Source organism: Eptatretus burgeri, chromosome 17 (assembly GCF_056783735.1).
Source record: "Eptatretus burgeri isolate ZD-2024b chromosome 17, Ebu_testis_v1, whole genome shotgun sequence".
Classification (NCBI taxonomy): Eukaryota; Metazoa; Chordata; class Myxini; order Myxiniformes; family Myxinidae; genus Eptatretus; species Eptatretus burgeri.
The window spans coordinates 49,974,020-49,997,134 of NC_140977.1; the positions used below are offsets into that span (position 1 = coordinate 49,974,020).

The following is a 23,115-nucleotide window of genomic DNA, read 5'->3' on the forward strand; positions in this document are numbered from 1 at the left end:
CTTGAAAATGGGGGGGAAAGAAAAAAAAATCAGTGGAAAAAGGTCACGTGGTCTCTGTCACTCTCAAACAGCGCCGAGCGAGTTGGATGGTGATGGAACGCAGGAAAGACTCCTGAGATATATCGAATAACGTATAAAGAGCAATCGTATCGACATTGTAATTATTTCCGATGAAGGCCGCGAAACAGCTCGAGACTGAAAAAAGGGTACACGCGCAACCAGCAGCAGGCCTATACACCGCCCGGAACGTTCCCCGCCGCGTCGCCGCCTTTTGCATCACCTTGGCGCACAGGTGTGCACATTACGTCTCCGCGGAGACGGTCGTTTCGTCCTGTTATTGATTCGCACGTTCGTCCTGAAATCGCGAATCATTTGACGTTCGGTTTTCCCAGCAGCTGCTGCGCTTTTGGCTTCTTGTTTTACATCGAAGCGATTGCAGAACACGGCGCTGACGTCATCACCGAAGAGGTATGCCGGCGTTTACAGCGGGGAGCGGGTTCGTTCGGCTGCGGGAACGAAATGACATAATTGTTTGTAAAGACAATCGGATTTAATTCGATATTAAGATGTGTAAATAGACCGTAATTTGCGATTCATTATGTTGTTACACGAACCACACGCACCAACGTCGTGCTTAACGAGCGGCTTGGGGCGACACCTGTCCGAGTCCGGATTTACAAAAATCATGAATCCTGAGGTAATTATAATTTTAAAAACAAATCGCTACCAAATGACTAACATTCTGCCCCTGTTTTGCCGTTCGGTCCGTTAATGTAGTCATTGTGACGTCACGGTTTTTAAGCTGATGACGTAACAATTGATGTATTGTTTTTTTTTTTTTTTTTTCCGACGATGATCGCCTCGGATCTGTGCTTGGAGTTCCATGACACTTTCTCTTGCTTAAGTACAAATCACGAAAACTCTGGCTCAAGGAAACTTTCCAGGTATCTCTGCGGAGGAACAATTCGTCGGTTTGCACAAAGACGATCCGTACATTTTGATTTGTTTGTCTCCTATCCATTGTCTGCAATTTTATTCCATCCCGAACTCGCACCTATGACGTGTGATTTTTTTTTTTTCAGCCGATGGATGGTGGAAGCTCCACATCCGAGACCGTCAATTTGATGTCCATCGTAAGGAATCGAAAGGAAATTTAACCCAGGAGGTCATTCGGCCCATCGTGCCTGTGCTGCACCAACACAAGGTTTAATAAATCCATCAAGCAACCGATGCCATTTCATTGGGGGGGAGGGGGTGTGAAAAGTGTGGCAAGCTAAGGGACATCAATAAGGTGTTAAAATAACAAGCTCGAATGAGCTAAGAACGTTCTCTTAATGATGACATCATAAAAAACGAATGTGACGTCATTGTGATGTATCAGGTTTGCGATAAATTATCTGTGCTAATGCCCGGCTTGATTCCCGCAAACAAAATTCAAACAGCTTGCCTAGTTTCGGAGATAATGGTTTAGGCGATTTCCATTAGCGGCGATATTATGACGTCAACTTTTTTTCTCGGAAGAATTTCCAAAATCAGAGACTGTTGCTGCCTGCACGTGGGCTTTCTGCATATACATGGCAAGTTTCACGAAGATGCGATGAAAACTCTGGGTTGTAAAACACAAAATGTCAAAAAATAGGAATGACGTCATAAAGATTGATATGACGTCATAGTGATGTATCATATGTGCGGTAATTAATCTCTGCTAATGCCCTGTTCGATTCTTGCAAACAGCATTCAAAAAGCTTGCCTAGTTTCGGAGATAATTTTTTTTAGGCAATTTCCATTAGCGGAGATATTTTGACGTCATAACTTTTTTTTCTAGGAGGAATTTTCAAAATCGGAGATGGTTACTGTCTGCGCAGAGTATTTCTACATATCTACACCAAGTTTGAGGAAGTTTCGATGAAAACTGTAGGTTGTGAAACAAAAAAGTCTGCAAGAACAACAACGTGAGGAAGACTCAGAGATCCTCCACGAGGATCTAAAAATAGGACCGCACATCCTGAAGCTCACCTGGATAAGGGCCACAGTCACTCAAAACCTCTTCGACCCTGATTTGATTGATTGATTAATTTTATTAATGCCATGAGCAAACTTTAGTACATCACAGGTGATGAAGGTTGTGGTCAAGTTTCATCGAGACCATGCACATGGTTTGGGGAAAAAGAGCAAATACCTATTTTTTTGTGGGGTGGAGATTAAAACCCCGTTCGACTTTTCAACCCCCCCCCCCCACCAATAGTCTTCTTAATGAGCGCAGATTTTGATGCGGTAAATCACCTTGTCAACATACCACACTGTCTTCCCTCTCCTCCCATTCAACCCTTCTCTACCCCACTCCATTCAACCTCCGTTCCATGCCACTCTACTTTTTATTAACATACAATGTCCAGGTTCATGGAAGAGCAAGAACACAAAACAGATCAGCACACAGCAGAAAGAGGGGGGGGATGCCAACAGTAGGGTCGAGGGACAAAATGGAGGGAGATGGACAAAAGCAATGTGGGGAAGAATGAGGGGTAGAGGATTTTCTAGAGCGATCATTGATGAAGATTAGGAATAGTATGTGGCCCAGAACACTGTCTTGGGTCACTCCAGCTTTGACAGAGAGAGGAGAAGAAAGGATTCCGTTAAGGGCCACACATTGGTTACAGGAGTTGAGGAAGCCAGTAACCCAATAATGGAGTTAGCCTTGGATTCCAGAGGCACAGAGTTGGAGAGCAAGGCAGGCTGCCAGACTATCGAAAGGTCGAGATATGTCCAGAAAGATGGGCTTGATCTCATATCTGACATTGAGCACCCCAATCCATCTTGGTAGAGCAGAAGCATTCTGATCCGCTCTGCTCGGCTCTGCCTCACTCTGTTCCATGTCACTCCACTCTGCTCTGCCTCACTCCATTTCACTCTGCCTCACTCCATTTCACTCCATTTTGCACCGCTCCTGCTCGCTCTATTTCGTGCCGCTCCTTCTCGCTCTGTTTTGTGCCACTCCTTCTCGCTCTGGTTTGCGCTGCCGCTCCTTGCTCTGTTTTGCGCCGCTCCTCCTCACTCCATTTCACGCCGCTCCACTCCGCCTTGCCCCATTTCGTTCCGCTCAGCTCCGCCTTACCCCGTTGAACGCTGCTCCGCTCTGCCTTGCCCCATTTCGCGCTGCTCTACCTTGCCCCATTTCGTGCCACTCTACTCTGCCTTGACCCATTTCATGCCGCTCCGCTCTGCCTTGCCCCGTTTCGCACTGCTCAGCTCTGCCTTGCCCCGTTTCGCACTGCTCAGCTCTGCCTTACCCCGTTTCGCGCTGCTCAGCTCTGCCTTACCCCGTTTTTGTGCCGATCCGCTCTGCCTTGACCCATTTTGTGCTGCTCCGCTCCGCCATGACCTGTTTCGCGCCGCTCCGCTCGGCCTAGACCCGTTTCGTGCCACTCTGGTCCACCTTCTCCACTCTTCTCCACTCTGCCAGGTGCCGCTCTGCTCTTCTCCTCTCCTTTGGGCATTGCTCTGCTCTTCTCCACTCCTCTGGGCGCTGCTCTGCTCTTCTCTGCTCCTCTGGGTGCCGCTCTGCTCTTCTCCGCTCCTCTGGGCGCCACTCTGCTCTTCTCTGCTCCTCTGGGCACCGCTCTCCTCTTCTCCACTCATCTGGGCACCGCTCGTCTCTGTTCTTCTCCACATAGCTCCGCTCCATGACACTCTCCTGTACCCAACTTCACTTCACTCAGTTCCACACCACTCCACTGTATCTTACCATTCCCAGTCCTACTCTACTCTACCCTGCCATACTTCGCACCATTTCATGCCACTCTACTGCACTTCATCTCACTTCATTCTATTCCACTCTCAACCTCTCTGACCCCCCCCCCACCCTGATTTTTATTTTATTTTATTTTTCTCTATATTTTTTTGATCACCCCCCTCCCTGAACTTTCCACCCATACTCCCGACCTGCCTCCCCTGCTTCCAGACACCCCTACCCAACCTCCTCTCTTCCCCCACACCCCCTTTCAACCTCTCCTCCTCCCTGATACTCCCAACACAATCTCTTAACCTCTTCGACAACCCCTCCCAACCTTTGACACATCCTCTGAACTTCTCCGACTACCCCGCCCAACCGCTCCACCTCTCTGACACCTCCACCCTCCCCACACTCCATGTTGTAATCCCTCCCTTTCATTTCACACCCACCTTCCCATCCAGCCCATCTCTGGCAGTCCCAGTCCTGCATTACACACAGCCCGAGTCAACAGCGCCGTTCACAGTTTTCTCTCCGTGGGAGGCTCTTTCACGCCCAATTGAAACTCGGACTCCTCAGTACGTGGAACTTGGTTTCATGGTCCAGGCTCGATCACAACGCCTGTAAGTTCCAATCCTTTGGGTTTTTTTTTTAGTTATTTCTGAATTGGTTACATTTTTTTCCCCCTTTTAAAAATCCCTGTTATGACTTATGTAGCAAAGTCGAGCATTGCCCCCTACCTCTCATTTGGGACCATGCACCTCTATCATCATATACAATTACAGCAGAATCTTTTCGTACCTCCCTGTCCCCCTTTTTATATGGATGCACCATCTGGCATCGGTAAACCTCCCCCACCCTCCCTTTAATTATTTTTATTTTAATATCGCGACACACCGTGGAACTTTGTTGTCTCCATGATTTTATACCAAACCGTCAAGAGCATAGTCTGCAATTAAGTTTATCATCCAAGGTGTATTTGCATCAATTTTTTTTGGGGTAGAACTTTTACTTTTACAAAGCAGAACTTTTAGGGTACAAGTACATTGGGGTATATATATATATATATATATATATATATATATATATATATATATATATATATATATATATATATATATATATATATATATATATATATATATATATATATATACATATTTGTACCCGGTGTGTACTCCCGGTGTGTACCCCAGTCAGAATAGGTACACCGTATCCTTGCGTGTCGTAAAAGGCGACTAAAAGGGTTGGCGTCAGGAAGGGCATCCGGCCATAAAAACATCGCCTCAAAAGGAAACCATGATGAGTACAACTGATGGGCAGGGTACAGCCCGAAGTACCCCGTGGGGGTCCTCACCCCCTCTCGTTAAAACTCAAGGTGGGGAACCCGATCGAAGCAAGGGAGGAAATTTTTCCATTTATGATGACCAATCGTCTGATGCCCCACGTGGAGATCGGTTTCTGAGGTTTGGTACATGGAATGTAGGGACAATGACAGGGAGATCTGGAGAAGTGGTTGAAACATTGGTCAGAAGAAGAGTGGACATATGTTGTGTGCAGGAGACACGGTGGAAGGGAAGTGGTGTGAGAATGGTGAAGGGAAGGCAGGGGCAGAAGTACAAGTTTATATGGCAAGGGTGCCCGGAAGGCATGCATGGTGTTGGTGTCATGTTTTCTGAGGAGTTTGTAGACAGTGTAGTGAGTGTGACTAGAGTGAGTGAAAGGTTGATGATGGTGAGAATTGTGATCGGAAATCTCTTGGTGAACGTCATCTCGGGATATGCCCCGCAGGTCGGTCGAAGCGATGAAGAGAAGAACATGTTCTGGTGTGCGATGGAGAAGTTGATGGAAAATGTGAAAGATGAGGAAGTTGTTGTGGTTGGAGGAGACTTGAATGGACATGTGGGAAGGAGTCCAGACGGTTTTGAGGGAGTCCATGGGGGTTATGGATATGGTGTGAGAAATGGAGAAGGTGAAAGGATCTTGGAGTTTGCTGATGGAGCTGATTTGTTGCTCTGTAATACTCAATTCCAGAAAGCGAATAATAAGCTTATTACATACACATCAGGTGGGTTGACGACAACCATTGACTACCTGATGGTGCGTCAGTGAGATAGGGGAAACCTCCAGGACACAAAGGTGATCCCAGGGGAGGAGACTGTTTCGCAGCACCACCTGGTTGTCTGCGATATAAGGGTGAAAGGTGCGCGGAGAATTCGGCGGGTGAAGTACCAACCGAGGATGAAGGTGTGGAGGTTGAAAGAGGCGACAGTGAAGGAAGCATTAAGAGAGAGGCTGAGTATGGTTGAAGATGATGTGGTTGAGCTTGAAAGTGGTTGGATGTCAATGAAATATAGTCTATTGGGAGCCGTTGGTGAGGTGTGTGGATGGACAAAAGGACCACCGAGGCACTCGGAAACATGGTGGTGGGATGATGAAGTTGGAAAGACGATTGAAGAGAAGAGGAAGAAGTTCAAGGAATGGCAAAAGGCAAAGGATACGGTGGAAGAAGAGGCTGCACATGGAAGTTATAAGGAAGCCAAGAAGGCTGCAAAGAGAGAGGTTGCAAAGGCGCAGGAGGCCCATAGGAAAATGTTTGGAGAACGCTTGGATTCGGAGGAGGGTAAGAGAGCGGTATTCAGGATTGCAAAGCAGATAGCGAGAGAGAGATTTGATGTGACGGGGGTGAGTTGCTTGAAGGATGAAGTGGGACAAATCGTTGTGGATTCAGATGGAATTAAAGGAAGATGGAAGAGATATATGGAAAGGCTGTTGAATGTAGAAAATGAATGGGTTAGAAACATCGAGAGTAACCCAGTTTTAGGACCAGCAGAGAAGATAACTGAGAAGGAAGTTGAGGAAGCTATAAGAGCAATGAAAAGTAGAAAAGCAGGAGGGCCGACGGGAGTTGTAGGAGATATGTTGAAGGCAGCGGGAAGTTGGGGTGTGAAGAGAATGACAGAGATCTGTAATCTGGTGGTGAAAGAAGGCCGCATTCCAGTGGATTGGGAACTGAGTACCCTCGTCCCTCTGTACAAGGGGAAAGGTGACCCTCTGGACTGTGGCTCCTATAGAGCGATAAAGTTATTGGAGCATGGAATGAAGGTATTGGAAAGGGTGTTGGAGAAGAGGATATGGAAGAAGGTAAAGATTGACGAAATGCAGTTTGGATTTATGCCAGGAAGAGGAACGACAGATGCAATTTTTATTGTAAGGCAGTTGCAGGAGAAGTACATGGAGAAGAGGAAGAAATTGTTTTTTGGGTTTGTTGATCTGGAGAAAGCATTTGATAGGGTCCCACGCGAAGTAATGGCATGGGCATTGAGGAAGTTAGGAGTGGAGGAATGGTTGATCAGAGTAGTGATGGTCATGTACGAGAGAGCATGCACAGCTGTAAGGACGAAGGATGGGAACAGTGGTGAGTTTGAGGTGAAGGTGGGAGTGCACCAGGGGTCGGTACTAAGTCCACTTCTATTTGTAGTTGTGATGGAGGTGCTGGCTCAGAGGGTAAAGGAGGGTTTACCGTGGGAGCTGCTGTATGCAGATGATCTGGTGTTGATTGCAGAGAGTATGGATGGACTGAAGGAGAAGATGAACAAGTGGAAGGAATGTATGGAGGCAAAAGGTTTGAAGGTGAATATCGGAAAGACGAAGGTGATGGCAAGTGGTAAAGCATGTGGTGAGGTGGAAAGGACTGGGAAGTGGCCGTGTGCTGTGTGCAGGAAGGGTGTCAGAGTGAACTCCATTCAGTGTACAATGTGTGCTGAATGGGTTCATCGAAAATGTAGTGGGGTGAGAGGGTCATTAACCAGTGTGGCAGCTACATTCAAGTGTAAGGTGTGCATCGAGGGAGCAGCAGATGAAGGAATTGTTGAGTTGGATCTTGGAGATGGTGTGAAGCTGGAAGGGGTGAAAACATTTTGCTATCTCGGAGACATGCTGAATGGAGAAGGTGGATCAGACTCTTCGACGGTTGCTAGAGTGAGATGTGCATGGAAGAAGTTTCGGGAACTGAGTGGCGTGCTGACAAAGAGGGGAGTGTCGTTGAAGCTGAAGGGAAAGGTGTATGCTACATGTGTGAGGAGTACGATGATTTATGGGAGTGAGACATGGGTACTGAACATGGAGCAGCAACAAAGGCTGGAAACGGTGGAAATGTGAATGGTTCGGTGGATGTGTGGAGTATCGTTGAGAGAGAGGAAGACAAATGATGACTTGCGGAAGATGATGGGAATAGAGTCTGTGATGGAGGTTGTGAAGAGAAACAGGTTGAGATGGTTGGGTCATGTGTTGAGGAAGGATGAAAGTGACTGGGTGAGAGGAGTGTTGGAAATGAGTGTAGTCGGAAATAGAGGACGGGGAAGACCGAGAAAAACTTGGCTAAATGTGGTGGAAGAGGAAATGTGGGCAAGGGGATTAAGAAGGGGAGATGCAGAAAACAGGGTAAAGTGGAGAAGATTGTCATGGGGCCCGCAAGGTTAACCCCTGCTTTAGCGGCGAAAATGGCCTTTAAATGCGTGTGTGTGTGTGTGTGTGTGTGTGTGTGTGTGTGTGTGTGTGTGTGTGTGTGTGTGTGTGTGTGTGTGTGTGTGTGTGTGTGTGTGTGTGTGTGTGTGTGTGTGTGTGAGATATATATATATATACACACATATTTATTTTTGGGAGCTTTAAAAGAGAAAAGCAAGAAAATATTTTGTGTGATTACATAAATTTGACATCCTCCCACGAATGTAGAGCAAAGTTGTGCAAAGCCCCCGTATTATGTGACATGTTGGGTGATTGTAATCGCCACCAGCTTGTTGCATCATCGTCTCCCATCGCCAAGTAATTTCTTCCGTTTGCAAAGTGAGTTCAAATATAAATGTGAATTAAAATTGGCAGAGAGTGCGAAGTGTCGTCTTCAGACCGCTCTTGAGCATGGAGCACTGCAACTTAGAGTGGCGCATGAAGTGTGCAAATAAGATACACAATGACGTTTTTAAGGTTACCGGGCTGTTAGAAAATCCTCAAGGTGTACACACTCTCCTTTCAGCTATCAATCCTCGGTTCGAATCCCAACTCATCTATAAACTGTCATGCTGGTGTTTCCCAGGCAGGGCAATTCATCAGTGCATGTGCCGTCCCTCGGACGGACGTTAAACCAATGTCCCTTCTGCCAGCATTTGTTGGTGGATGTTAAAGATCCCATGTTGCCTTCCGCGAAGAGTAGGCGAGCTATCGCCAGTTCCATGAACAAATTGCTAAATCCTGCTCGAATTAGCTTCAATCTACCACCGTGCCCGGTCGGCGTTTTGTGAAAGACTTGCACCAAAAGTGTTCCTTGGCCAACCCCACAAGAAGTTCGGAATAATTGAGGACGTTAAGGAAGTAATAGCAGTATATATTTGATGATTGCAGGCCATGAAATGCTGAAAACAGACATGCCGCAAGCATTTCATGATTCGGTGGGAGGGGGTGACAAAATACATAAAATGTCATTTTGATATATGATGATTTATATATTTATTATATGTCTGTAAACTCCTGTTTGGAGAATACTTGGGAGTGTGGCACACTGTCGTCTGAAATAATCGTCGGCCTCGTGTTTAAGATTCAGCATTATCACGTCGTCGTCATAAATCTTTTTAAATTTGTGGGGCAATTAACCCCTTTTTTACACCTCCCCCCCTCCTCCACTTTTGGTGTCCCAAACTGGAAATACAATAAAATTTTACAAACCTCCTGATCAGATGCTGGAGGTCTCTAGAGTCGAAATCCTCAAAAATGACCACTGCTCAGGAGTGAACACCGAAGAGGATGGTCCAACAGCCCGCATCACCCCCCCCCCCCCCACTCCACTATTGAAAAAGCAAGCCATGATACACTGAGTATTGTGAAAGCAACCGAGAGTTGTATACAGGACAAAGCTAAGCTTTTTTTTTCTAGATAATTATTTTTAAAGAATGCAAAGTAAACCGATTTCCACACGAGATGCTCTTCCCCCACCCTGATTCTCATCATAGCTACACGAGCCTCCTCCAACTGTAACACGAAAACTCCCATCGTTAATGCATGTGGTCCCCCCCCCAGCCACCTGCAATCACACAAGACCCTTGCCACCCAGCACCTACCTTCTCTAACCACATGCATTAAACCAGCCCCCCCCCATCCTCAGCCTCCTGAATCCTCATTTTCAAATCCTTTATAAAGTTCATCGTGAGCTCCTGAATTAAAGCACAGATGGCTTATCAAAGCGTTCTGTACTCGTACCTTTGTCCTACTGGTGGTACCCACTCATTAAATTGTGCCAAAGCGTAAATCGCTCGTTGTACCACACATTCTGCGAACGCTTGCATAGTTCACTCTTAAAATAGTGTGCAACAATTTAAAAGCTTCAACAAAGGATTTACGAATGCAGACAGATGTACAACAGTGTGTACATTCGTGTCATGCTGTCACGGAAGATGAAGTTTTTCAAATCAAACTTTTCCTGCATGGTGTTCCCATCAGAGCACGTCACTCATGTTGCTGTCACCGCAGGTTCAAATCCCATTTGCTGCATTGATTTGTCCTTGTCCATCAATTGTATTTAAAATTACACGAGTGTCCTTGGTCGACATGTAATGCAGTTTCACGTGTATAAGCTCCTCCGTGACCGATGAGATAATTGTACTTTTAATAATAAACCGATCCGAAGTTTTGTTCAAAGTTAATTCCCTGGTCATTGATGATCTAAATTGGTGTGCAAGTTCATTATCAAGGACCGTGAATATTAAAAGGAGGACGAAGTTAAAATTTATGATGGAATTGGTCCAAAAATACGAGTAAATCACGTAAACCGTACATGAAGATGCCACAGGCATGGTGGGCCAAAAGGCAAACACTGAATATCCAGAGAACGCTTGGTTTGATTGGTTTGATTTGACCTAATGAGATGAATGGGTCATCACAAGATAGCACTCACTTTGTGGTTATAATACAAATGCAATAGGTGGTTGAGTGGTGGTGTGGGAGCACCAATTTTATAGTGAACTAGCAGGGGTACCGGTGTTGTTGCGTTGTGCTATTCAAATCCTGTTAGCATTTTGAAGAAGTCAAATTTTGTATTTTTGTTGTTGTTGTTGGTGGCCTAAACACTTCCCTACACCCACGAAGGAAGGAGGTTGGGGATCATTCAATATTGCCTTTCATGCAGCTACAAAGGCTGAGGCACAATGGAGCGATGAATATAAAACAAACAAACAAAAAAACTCCCCAGACCCACTGCCTCCCTCAACCCCATGTGTACACCCTACTCTATTCCCCTCTACCCTGCCGGGGTGGGAAATCTCGTCCCGCAAAACAGGTATTTCCAGATGTAGCATTCAAACAACATACGGTTGCATAATGAGACCAGGAAAGTTAAAGATAGAGAATGGATTGGAAGGCCAAAGAAACTCAACAAATTCGAGGAACCATCCTCAAAGTTAATAAAGATCTATATATATATATATATATATATATATATATCTATATATATATATATATATATATATATATATATATATATATATATATATATATATATATATATATATATATATATATATATATATATATATATATACTGAACTGGCACAGATATTGGGTTCAAGTGAACTCCTCTACTGTCAGAAGATCTCTTAAAAGTGGTTTCCATGGGTGATTTGCTGTCGAGAAGCCATTTCTGTGTGAAGATAAAGCTAGGACACTGAAATATTCTGAAGAACATCAGAGTTGGGAAGATAATCAGTGGCGAAAGGTACTTTGGAGTATATATATATATATATATATATGTATATATATATATATATATATATATATATATATATATATATATATATATATCTATCTTCTTCTTTCGGCTGCTCCCGTTAGGGGTCGCCACAGCAGATCATTCGTTATGATCCGCATTATGATTTGGCACATGTTTTACGCCAGATGCCCTTCTTGACGCAACCCTGGTCGCCTCTTACGACACAGGGATGTGGTATACCTATTCAAACCGGGGCATACACTGGGCCCAGTGCACTGGTACTCAACTTTGCCGACCTCGGAAGGATGAAAGGCTGAGTCAACCTCCTGGTGTGTATTAATTCAAGCGGCCAACAGGGCTTGAACTCAGGACCTTTTTGGATCCCAAGCCGCTACGCTAACCACTACGCCAACACCAGGCTATATATATATATATATATATATATATATATATATATATATATATATATATATATATATATATATATATATACATATATACATATATACATACATACATACATACATACATACATACATACATATATACATGTATATATATGTATTAGCATCCTCTTGTTGGCGCAGCGGCTTGGGAGAGCCTGGTGTGGTGTTGGCGCAGTGGTTAGGGCAGCGGCTTGGGATCCAAAAGGTCCTGAGTTCAAGCCCCATTGGGCCACTGAATTAATACACCAGGGGGTTGACTCAGCCTGTCATCCTTCGGAGGTCGGCGAAATGAGTACCAGTATACTGGGCCGGTGTATACCCCGGTTAAAATAGGTGTACCATATCCCTGTGTCGTAAGAGGCGACCAGGGTTGCGTCAGGAAGAGCATCCGGTGTAAAACATGTGCCAAATCACTATGCGGATGATCCGCTGTGGCGACCCTTAACGGGAGCAGCCGAAAGAAGAAGAAGAAGAAGAAGAAGAAGATATATTGGCATCCTCTGGCTGTGATGTTGAGCATCAGCTGCAGACTATGTCTCATCGTAACACCACATAATCTGCAAAGAACAAAAGCCTGTCAGCCAATGCAAAGCAAAAAAAACAAAAACAGAAGTGCCATCGGGTGGAGATGCAGCTCAAAATGTGTGGAGCGTGATGAAACGCTTCCACCCGACCTCAAACGGACGTGAGTCCCATTCATGTGCACTTTGGTTAAGGTGATATATAATATATAATATATATCACCTTAACCAAAGTGCCCTGTGCTCTTCCTGTTCCCGGTATCCCTGTGTGTACCGAATACATACATACATGGCATCGTACCCAAAGTGCTGTTCCCTTACCTGGTACCCCATGTGCATCAATGGTTATCCTATTCTGTAACATGATGAGTCTGTGATAATGATGAGATAATACTGAGAATAACAAACTCGATAGACAAGTCAAAGAAGACTCGAAAAATAATGAAATAAACCAACTTTTAATCCGTCTCTCTCCTCTCGCCATGTGAATAGTATCAGCACTTCTTGGCCCATATTTGTGCTCACCAGTTTTATACGAATAACCTGCAGAAAGGTTTTTAAACTTAAGTTTCTGCTTCATCTCGTTTTGAGCATGGCCAGATGTTCACCTCTGTTTTGTGCGAGTTGGAGCGAACTCACACTCGGTTGGACTGAAGTGTTCTTGCATTTACTTTCTTGTGCTGAAGAATATCGGGCTAAAAATGGCTGCTGAATATTTGCAGCTGCCAGAGGAAGGGGGTGGTGGGCAAGAGAAATGTGACCTTTGTGTCCAGGCTGCAGCTAGGTCTCTCCAGTCTGAATTGTTCAGACTGTGAAGGTGTTAAAACGAGTGATGTCTTGACCTGGTTTGAATGTTTACACGTTTGTGACATCTCGCTGTTGGCTATCTCAGTCACGGCTCAACTTTGCAGATGAAAATGTAATGTTTGTCTTCTGCTGTGATCATTGAGCTTTACCAGAGGTGTTGAAGCTTGAGCAAATGCGATGCTGGGGTAGAGGTATGAAGGGTCATGAGCTGCATGTGCTGCAGTCATCGGATGCTGGGGTGCATTGGTGGATATGCTTGGGCTGGAGGCGCTGGACATAGTGAGGTTCTGGGGTAGATATATGAAAATGCTTAGACTTGAGGTGTTGGTGCTTGGGAGATGCTGACAGAGATGTTTGGGCTGGAGGTGCTGCGGTGGATAAGTGAAAATGCATGGGCCAGAAGTGCTCGAGCTCATTGAACCCTGGAGTAGATGCATGAAGACGTTTAAGCTGGAGGTGCTGGGCATTGTGGGATGCTGCGGTGGATGTATGAGGATGCTCCGGCTGGATAGAGTGAGATTCTGGAGTAGATGTATGAAGATGCTTGAAGTCTGTGTTGGAGCGAGGGAGATACTGAGATAGATGTATGAAGATTATTGGGCTGGAGTTGATGCAGATTGTGGGATGCTGGAGTGGATGTGTGGAGGTGAAGGAGCTCAGGGGATGTTTAGATAGATACAGCAATGTGCTGGAGCTCATCGGATGATGGCGTAGATAGATGTATGAAGATTCTTGAACTGAGGGTGCTGGAGCTTGGAAAATACTTGCTGCAGTTACAGTACAGACCTTATAACCATGAGCCGCTATAATTACATCGCATCACATTTCAGAGAATCTGACGCACCCTCATGCCTGCCTGTAACGTGTGTGATCGTGTTGCTCTCGCCGCGTTCAGTTGATGAGCTATTTCTTCCTGCACGTTAACCAAAAATGTGTTTTGTAAACATTTCCGTGCTTGGCAATGTGGATCCTCAGTTCTAGGAGTTTGTGAAAGACTCATTTGTGTGTTGCTGTCTATTGCTGTGATGTACGAGTCTCCTTGCTCGGACTCCCTACACCTGGTCTCTTGAAGGTGATTGTTGCAACGCACAGCAGCACTGTATCTCTGTGCATGCGCTTCTCTGCATTCATGCGCTCCGCATTCTCGTCCGTGCGTTTGTGCAGGTTTGCATGTGCTTGTGACAATGCCTGTTATTGCATGGTGTGACAAATTTGTCCATCAGAATGTGCTGTTCTTATCTCTTGATGGAACTTTCTGATAGGCTCTATAATGGAGACTTTCTTGGTTCTGGTTGTACGTTCAAATCTGGGTCGAAGCCAACTTCAAGTGATGAAGAACTGGCCACGGTTGAGCCAAGAAGTGGTCTTGGCATAGCCCCCTTCCCATCAGTAGGGCCAAAGCAAAGTCCAAATTAGTATTCTTCCTACAAGTTGTTTTTGTCGGTTGGACTTCTTCAACTGGTATAATTTTAATCGTTGTTTTGTGACGTTCTGAATTTGCTGAACACACCGCCTGCCACGTGACATGCCTGCTATGATGCAATTTCACTTGGGTTGCTCGCATATAACGTATGGGACATACGGGCAGGGAACAATGAAGGTATCTGCTACTTTTTGTACGTAATATCTAGATGACCACTAACTTTTAGTTTTCTTTCACAAAGGTTGACCTAAGAAGGGTATACGTTATGTATGAGGGATAAGTTGGTTAAAAAGTCGTGCAATAATTTGCCGGTTGCATCATTTCTCGGGGGTCACGTCCCGGCCTCTGATGCAATGTGCACCCTGAAATTTGAGCAATAAATAAATAAATAAAAATTGACCAGGCAGGGTGCAGCTCACTTTGGCTTAGCTCATCTTGTTTTTATTCATGCATTTTTCCAAGTTTGTGATATCTTCAACGTCCGCAAGTGAATCGTAGCGGACGGGTCAATTGAATTCATGCCAACTCCAAATGATGTGGCCTGCCTCAGAAGCTATCTTCTGATGATAAAAGTACCACACACTTGGTAACGGTGGAAAGTGTGCCAAAAACCTCTCGGCATGAGATATGAGGGATGCCTTGGTCTCTGCAACAGTGAACTGCAATCGGCTGGTTGCAGTTTTAAGTGCTCGGTCCTGCCCCGGGTGAGAGGTCTGATCACAGTCGTACCAGGACGTACATAATCGAACTTGCAGCAATCTTCGTTTGACCCCTGCGTTTCCTGTGTATTTATTTATATGTTAATCTTAACATTAACCCCATAAGATTGATATTAGGCACAATAATTGTGGAAGCAAAGGCTATCACTGTTATCCACTCTGTCTGTCTGTCTGTCTGTCTGTCTGTCTGTCTGTCTGTCTCTCTCTCTCTCTCTCTCTCTCTCTCTCTCTCTCTCTCTCTCTCTCTCTCTGTCTCTGTCTCTGTCTCTGTCTCTGTCTCTGTCTCTGTCTCTGTCTCTGTCTCTGTCTCTGTCTCTGTCTCTGTCTCTGTCTCTGTCTCTCTCTCTGTCTCTGTCTCTGTCTCTGTCTCTGTCTCTGTCTCTGTCTCTGTCTCTGTCTCTGTCTCTGTCTCTGTCTCTGTCTCTGTCTCTGTCTCTGTCTCTGTCTCTGTCTCTGTCTCTGTCTCTGTCTCTGTCTCTCTGTCTCTCTGTCTCTCTGTCTCTCTGTCTCTCTGTGTCTCTGTGTCTCTGTCTCTGTCTCTGTCTCTGTCTCTCTGTGTCTCTGTGTCTCTGTCTCTGTCTCTGTCTCTGTCTCTCTGTGTCTCTGTCTCTGTCTCTGTCTCTGTGTCTCTGTCTCTCTGTCTCTGTCTCTCTGTCTCTCTGTCTCTCTGTCTCTCTGTCTCTCTGTGTCTCTGTGTCTCTGTCTCTGTCTCTGTCTCTGTCTCTCTGTGTCTCTGTGTCTCTGTCTCTGTCTCTGTCTCTGTCTCTCTGTCTCTCTGTCTCTGTCTCTCTGTCTCTCTGTCTCTGTCTCTCTGTCTCTCTGTCTCTCTGTCTCTCTGTCTCTCTGTCTCTCTGTCTCTCTGTCTCTCTGTCTCTCTGTCTCTCTGTCTCTCTGTCTCTCTGTCTCTCTGTCTCTCTGTCTCTCTGTCTCTCTGTCTCTCTGTCTCTCTGTCTCTCTGTCTCTCTGTCTCTCTGTCTCTCTGTCTCTCTGTCTCTGTCTCTGTCTCTCAACTGTTAAATTTGTATGTAAATGATGGATCTCTGACAGTTGTTCGTTCCACCGCAGGTTCTGGGGAAAACGCGGATTTCTTCCTTTGGAGCCCACTGTGCTGTGCACTCAAGCTACACAGTGGCTGCCTTTTTTGGAACCTGAGGCATCCTTTGGACCAAGGTATTGACCATGATGGGGGCTTCACAAGTACAAGGCTTCACGATGATGCGACCTGAGGATGAGGTTCAGCTTACCGAAGTGCCTTTGACGAATGGTATGGCCCACAAGGCCTCAAAGGGTTCTTGGGGTATGAAGATGCGTGGCCGATTCATGGACAAAAGCGGTCACTTCAATGTGCGTTTTACCAACATCGGCGACCGGAGGCAGCGATACCTTGCTGATGCTTTCACGACGTGCGTGGATATCCGCTGGAGGTACATGATATTGATTTTTACAGCTGCTTTTCTACTTTCTTGGCTTGTATTTGGCCTAATATTCTGGTTGTGTGCCTGGATTCATGGAGACATTGAACCGGACCACTCTTTTGACTTCAAACCCTGTGTCGACAATGTCCATGGGTTTGTTTCCGCCTTTCTGTTTTCTCTTGAGACGCAAACTACCATCGGTTATGGCTTCCGATGCATCACAGATCAGTGTCCAGCAGCTATTCTTTCAGTCGTCGTCCAGTCAGTTTTAGGTTGCGTTGTGGATGCCTTCTTCATTGGAGCCATCATGGCAAAGATGGCACGGCCTAAGCTCCGTGCACAGACTGTTCTGTTTAGCCGTAACGCTGTTGTGGCCTTGCGTGACGGACGGCTCTGTCTTATGTGGCGCCTTGGAAATCTTAGGCGGAGTCACATCGTTGAGGCCCACGTGCGTGCTCTTATGGTGAGAGTGCTGCCGGAGCATGGCAATTTACCGCAAGATGAATACGATGAAGAAACGTGCAATGACGTCATGGGTAACGATTGCGAGAGTGGATGTGTGCAAGTTAAGACTCACAGGCAGGTTCGAATCGAGCAAAAAGACATTGACGTTGGCTACGACGAAGGTTTAGACCGTGTTTTCCTCGTCACACCACTTGTAATAACACATGAGATCGACGAGAAAAGTCCTCTCTACGATATCAGCAGGCGAGATCTTGAGCGGGATAATTTCGAAATCTTGGTCATTGTCGAAGGGGTGGTTGAAGCCACCGGGATGACGACTCAGGTTCGCAGCTCTTACCTTGCTTCTGAGATCTTCTGGGGTCACCGCTTTGTGCCCATTACCACAGAAGAGGAAAACCACTTCCGTATCAATTTCTCATTATTCCACGACACCGAGCCAGTTCCTACGCCCTTAGGTAGTGCTCGAGAGCTCGAGGAAGAAAATCAGCATCTGACCGATTTGCTTTTGGAGGATGAAAGCACGGGTCTGAAAAGGCCAGAGAGGCCTGCAGAAGGTGTCGTTACACAACGATAAACATCACACTATTACGTCGAACAAAGACTGCGGTTAATCGTTTTGAATCGAGTACCTTCTTTTGTCAATATTTGCATCGTTCAAACACGTGCGAACACGTTAGAGCTGGAGGGAAACTACCTACAACCCAAACAGGGATAATTTTGTCACCGTCGGGCAATTGCATCCCGACCCGTTACGGAAGATGTCGTCATCGGTCTGTCGTTAGGAGGACAAGAGATTGGATTTGATTGCCTCATCCGCAGCATCAGTTCAATCTGTGCTGATGACGTGACGGTCTGGAAGTTCCGCTCGATGGTCGGAGGGCTATTGAAATGTCCAGGTCTTCCATCATATGAACACGGTAACTGTTTAATGCATACGTTTTGGTCCACCACGGGCATAATCAACTTTCCATCCAATCTTGACGTTTTTATTTATTTTGAAAATACTGAGACAGCCTGAATGAATGTTTAACATGCGGGTATTGGGTAGTGGAGATGGATGGTTGAGGTTTGAGTAATTGTGCCATGCGTAGCTGCCTCTCGAAGTACTCTATTTATTCGGTGTTGGCGATGACATTGCGAATGGGCATCACGCCACGCTGCTTTGCACGTGCTTGTGTAGCTCAAAAACTTTGGAACACGTTGAACCGGAGGCAAGTAGGAGCCTTGGTTATTAAGCTCCAACGACTCAATCGACCCCGGTTCCTTTGCTTGCTATTCAAGGTATCATTAATTTCTGAGATGCACAATATAGTACGTTAACTACCAACAGGTCAAATGAAGATCTATTGTGATATTACCATAATAGGTGTATGATGATCTTTCCTGAAGCCCTTCTCCCCTGCCATCTCGTTTCCATGTTTCTTTACATCCATCTCTTCTTCCTCATTAGATCCTACATATGCAAAGAAAGTTTGGAATATTGAATCTTGCTTGTACTTAAAAAAAAAAAAAAAAAAAAAAAAAAAAATCTAAATGACTGTCTACAAAGCTTTTGTCTTTAAACTTGTGCTTGATGTGAGGGATGTATTTGAACCTTTTCTCTCCGTATCTAAAGGGATCTTTTCCATGCCTTTACCGGTACTATACCAATGGGAAGTCTCTTCTGGATCATGAAGTGCCTTTGGCCAATCGATTGTTGTGGTAGTTTTTTTTGGAAACATCATCAGGATGTTTCCGTTTTTGTTACATTTAATATTTATATCCACAGTTTTAGACGTTTAACTCATTGCCTTACGGGACTTTCGCCGAAGCATTCTGACCTCGCACGCTGCACACTTTGCCCAAGTTATGCACAGAGCCCTGTCTTTTGCACAAATCCCCCGAGTCTGTCGCGTAATAATAATAATAATAATTTTTTTTTAATGTGTTGCTCCACGATTGCTTGACTGCAGAGCTTGGATTGTGCCACCTCAGCTGACCTGATCGGCCTTTCCATAGCAATGGCAGAGATGTTTCTCGGTTGCGCCGCCATCTTGCAACCACAAATCTGGAGAGGTTTCATTGTGCACCAGTTGCCAGAAACCGTTTGTTGTGACTCGTTGCAGTGTGCTCACTGGTCTGTCGGGTATACTTGGGTTGCTCTACCTTTCCTATTTGGATGGGGTTTAACGATGCATCTTCCTAAGATGTGCAAATCTACTTTCTACATTCATCGTCTGATCCGTCGGGAAGCTTTTGGCTGCTGTGACTGCCTGTATTAATATATTTTTTCAATAAAATGTTTTCCATATATTGCGGCGAATTTTGCGGTTTCCCTTTCTTGATGCAAGTGAGTGCAGGACACTGAATATTGGGTCGCCGAAATAGGTGACCCTTATTGTCAGTAATTCTGTCTGTTTGTTTGGATGTTTGTTCGTTTGTCATCAGCATAATTGGTAGGAAACGTGGGCGGATTTTGACCAAACTCGGGTGGTAGGTACATCTTATGACCTAGTGCTTTGGAAATTGTGATGGTCGCTAGGGACGCTTTGGTTCCCTAGCAACAACCGAAAAACCTTCAAAATCGGTACCGTTCACGCGAAATCAATTCCGAAAGCCATTATCCCATGTAGGGTTATGAAATTTGACACGAATGATCTACGGGTGATGCTCTATCAAATATATTCCGTTTTTTGTGATATATGGAATACTTTACCCGCAGCGCCCCCTACAATTAGGGTATGCGCGAAAATTGGCGAAAATTGAAGGCCCCCTAGCGACCAGGTGAGTGCATCGATACGAATGAAACTTTGCAGGTTCATGGTACTCAATGAGTACTACAACTTTGCCTCAGGACATATTGACCGATTTCGCTTAGGTCAGGGGTCAAAGGTCAATTAGTGCAAAAATTGATAATATGTGAGAGCTGGAGGTGCCTTTGTGCCAAATGCTACTCCTCCTAGGGTTATGGTCGGATGGTCATGAAAATTCACACGAATCGTCTGGAATACATTGTGCACAAACGATCGAGCCGGATTTTCTATTTAGATCTTTGTTCACCCACAGCACCCCCTCAAACTTTGGGGATTTCCGATTTCAAACCGCATTTTCGGTACTTTTCATTCAAATGGATACCGAGTAAGTTATCAGTCGATGGAACTGGATGAGATTTGATATGCCTAATCTTAAGGTGATTTCCTATCCGCTATATGACATCCATTTTGCTCTATATCTTATAGTTTCCATGCTTGGCGACCCATCGCTGCCTACCGGCTTGTATTTATCATTTAACAGTGTATCATTGAAGTGGGAGCTTTGATTTGAATTGTTGTTGGTTACTTCCAAAGAGTTTTTTTCTTAGAATTTAATTTAATTTTAAAACATATTCATGTCATGATATTGACTTGAATTTAGGCTGCTGTATAATTTAATGGGATGGTAAAGTAATTACCTCCACCACTGAAGGTGGACAGTGGTTATGGTTTCACCCGTTTGGCTTTGTCTGTCTGAGCAGGATATCTCAAAGTTATAAAATGCTGCTCAATGGTCTTGCATCAGGATTACGTCGCATCGTTCACCATCGTGTCAGAGAGCTAATGGTCAGGCTTTGTCGGTGTCGCATTTGTCCATTTTTTTTTTTGTATACCTTGTCGAGGCTCGTATGAGAGCTAACACACAACGCACATCAAGGGGGGGGGGCATGAGACAAGAGAGTTGGGAGTGGGAAGGACAAAACAGTGGGGAACAGAGACATTAGGAGATCTGTGGAAGGGAGAGGGATGGGACGGGGAACATGGGGAACACAAGATGGACATTACAGGGACTTTCAGGAAGGAAAGCAGGGAATTTGAAGGAGGTGGGTTTGAGGTGGATTAACGGGGGTAGAAAAGATCGAGGACTTGGGGGATGATAAGAGGTGGTGGTGTTTTTTGCATGCTTAATTCAGAAATGTATCTAATTTCGCTCAATCAGGTCAAGTTTTTACGCAATCTCAATTTTAAGGAAAAAAAAATAATCAAAATTTTTGTTTTTATAATTCGCATTTTTTAAAATTCAAAATCAGACTTGCATTGACAGAAAATGTACAAGCTATACATATAATGACACACAAGTACACTTAATGTGGAAGAAAGTGCCTTCTCAATTACTTTCATTTCAATTTCAGAAAAATATAGATAAATCGTTCTTTCTGGCAACACCCAACTTCAGTCGCTCCAGCAGTCGCTGTTTTACTTCGTCTTTTTAATGTTGAATTTCACATTAAGTGTACTTATTGTAAAAGCCTCATTGTATGAATAATAAGTTGTCACGTCGTCATCAAGATGATGTGATTTAAACTTGAGCTTTAGTGTTTAATTTGAAACCACTCGTGATCATTTAACGGTGGTGTGTCACTTCCTCCCTTGGAAGAAGAATGAGCCAAGGAAAAAATACACCAAGGACATAAAACATTCAAGCCCAGAAATCGACTTCTTACACCCGTCGTAAAAATTAACTCTGAGTGCCACATGGCAATGATGAGCCAAATTGGTCTCAGGTCCTTGTTTATTGTCGTACAGGATGGAGCGACGAGTCGTTAGACTCGGTGTAGTCTGTTTGACTGAGGACCCTTGGCATATTAATTTCCATTCTCCGTATGAATTAGAAATGCTCCATTCCTCCTGACAGAGCATCCCAGTTAATAATGTTGTTACTACTTCTTAAAAACACAATGATGAATGTTGTGAAAACATTATTTTGTCGGGTTCTATAAATGTCATTAACGCATTATCAAATAATTTTTACAACATTTTAAAATGTTATTATGATATGACGAATTAACATCAGAAATTTCGAAATGCAATATTTTCTTATATTGTTTTGTGATTTTTAAAAGGTTTATTTGATTTTTATTTATTTATTTTAATAACCATACAAAATACTTTCATGACACTTGGCCACAGCCTTTTTCAAAATGTAGACGTTTGGTGCCTTGTTCCCTTGGGGGGGGGGTGGCACGAGACAAGAGGGGAGGGAGTGAGAAGGACAAAACAGTGGGGAACAGAGACATTAGAAGATGTGTGGAAGGGAGAGGGATGGGGTGGGGAACATTGGGAATACAAGATGGACATTACAGGGACGTTCAGGAAGGAAAGCCGGGAATTTGAAGGAGGTGGGTTTGAGGTGGATTAACGGTGGTAGAAAAGATCGAGGACTTGGGGGGGGGGGGGTGATAAGAGGTGGTGGTAAACAGCTGTTTCGAAGGCCTGGAGGGAAGAATGAGTTTGAATAGAGTGAGGGAGTTTCTTCCAAAGGCAGGGAAAAAGAGGAATAAAATAATGAAGGTGAGAAGTGATTCGTGAGTTTGGTAGTTTTACCAGAAGGGGGTTGTTGGTGGACCTTGAGTGCCCTGTGGAAACATGGTAGGGACAAATCGCAGACACAGCGGGGGGGGGGTGGCGAGACCGGAGAGGAGACTGTAGAAGACAGAAAGACCACCGACCTGCCTGCAGTGAGAGAGTGATAGGCCCAAAGAGTCAGCCTCATCGCGGGAGATACCAATGATCCGAAAAGCCCTGGTTTCCACAGCATGAAGCCAAGAAAGGTGAGAGGCAGGAGCACCAGCCCAGAGGGGAGAGCAGTACTCCATCAGGCTGCGGACAAAAGCTTTGTATGTGGTCAGGAGCTCAGGTGGGCCGAGGAAGGACTTTGCACGATGGAGGATTCCCAGTCGGCGACTGGCTTTGGAGGCGAGGTTTGAAATGTGGCTTTTCCACGAAAGGTCATAGCAGATAGTGAGATCCAGAAGCTTGAAAGAAAGGACTTCTTCCAGAGAATTGTTGAGAAAGTGGATGGGGGTGGGGGGGGTTTCCCAACGGTC

At 45.0% G+C, this 23,115-nt stretch overlaps 1 protein-coding gene across 8 annotated transcripts; it reads left to right on the forward strand.

Moving 5' to 3' along the window:
* The first annotated feature begins 17 nt into the window (after nt 1-17).
* Nucleotides 18-19,568, forward strand: LOC147010063 (ATP-sensitive inward rectifier potassium channel 12-like). Of its 8 annotated transcripts, XM_085860919.1 has the most exons (4): nt 808-944; nt 1,083-1,204; nt 4,192-4,350; nt 16,462-19,568. In XM_085860919.1, the coding sequence occupies exon 4, from the start codon at nt 16,576-16,578 to the stop codon at nt 17,848-17,850; it is 1,275 nt and encodes a 424-aa protein (XP_085717045.1). In that variant the 5' UTR covers nt 808-944; nt 1,083-1,204; nt 4,192-4,350; nt 16,462-16,575; the 3' UTR covers nt 17,851-19,568. The 8 variants fall into 8 exon arrangements, with proteins under 8 accessions (XP_085717048.1, XP_085717047.1, XP_085717050.1 ...); XM_085860921.1 differs by lacking the exons at nt 808-944; nt 1,083-1,204 and adding an exon at nt 21-468; XM_085860924.1 differs by lacking the exon at nt 4,192-4,350 and having other exon boundaries at nt 806-944.
* Nucleotides 19,569-23,115: the final 3,547 nt, after the last annotated feature.

Bases quoted from the DNA above. Each gene is read 5' to 3' on its own strand.
- LOC147010063 (XM_085860922.1), top strand. From the start codon at position 16,576: ATGATGGGGGCTTCACAAGTACAAGGCTTCACGATGATGCGACCTGAG.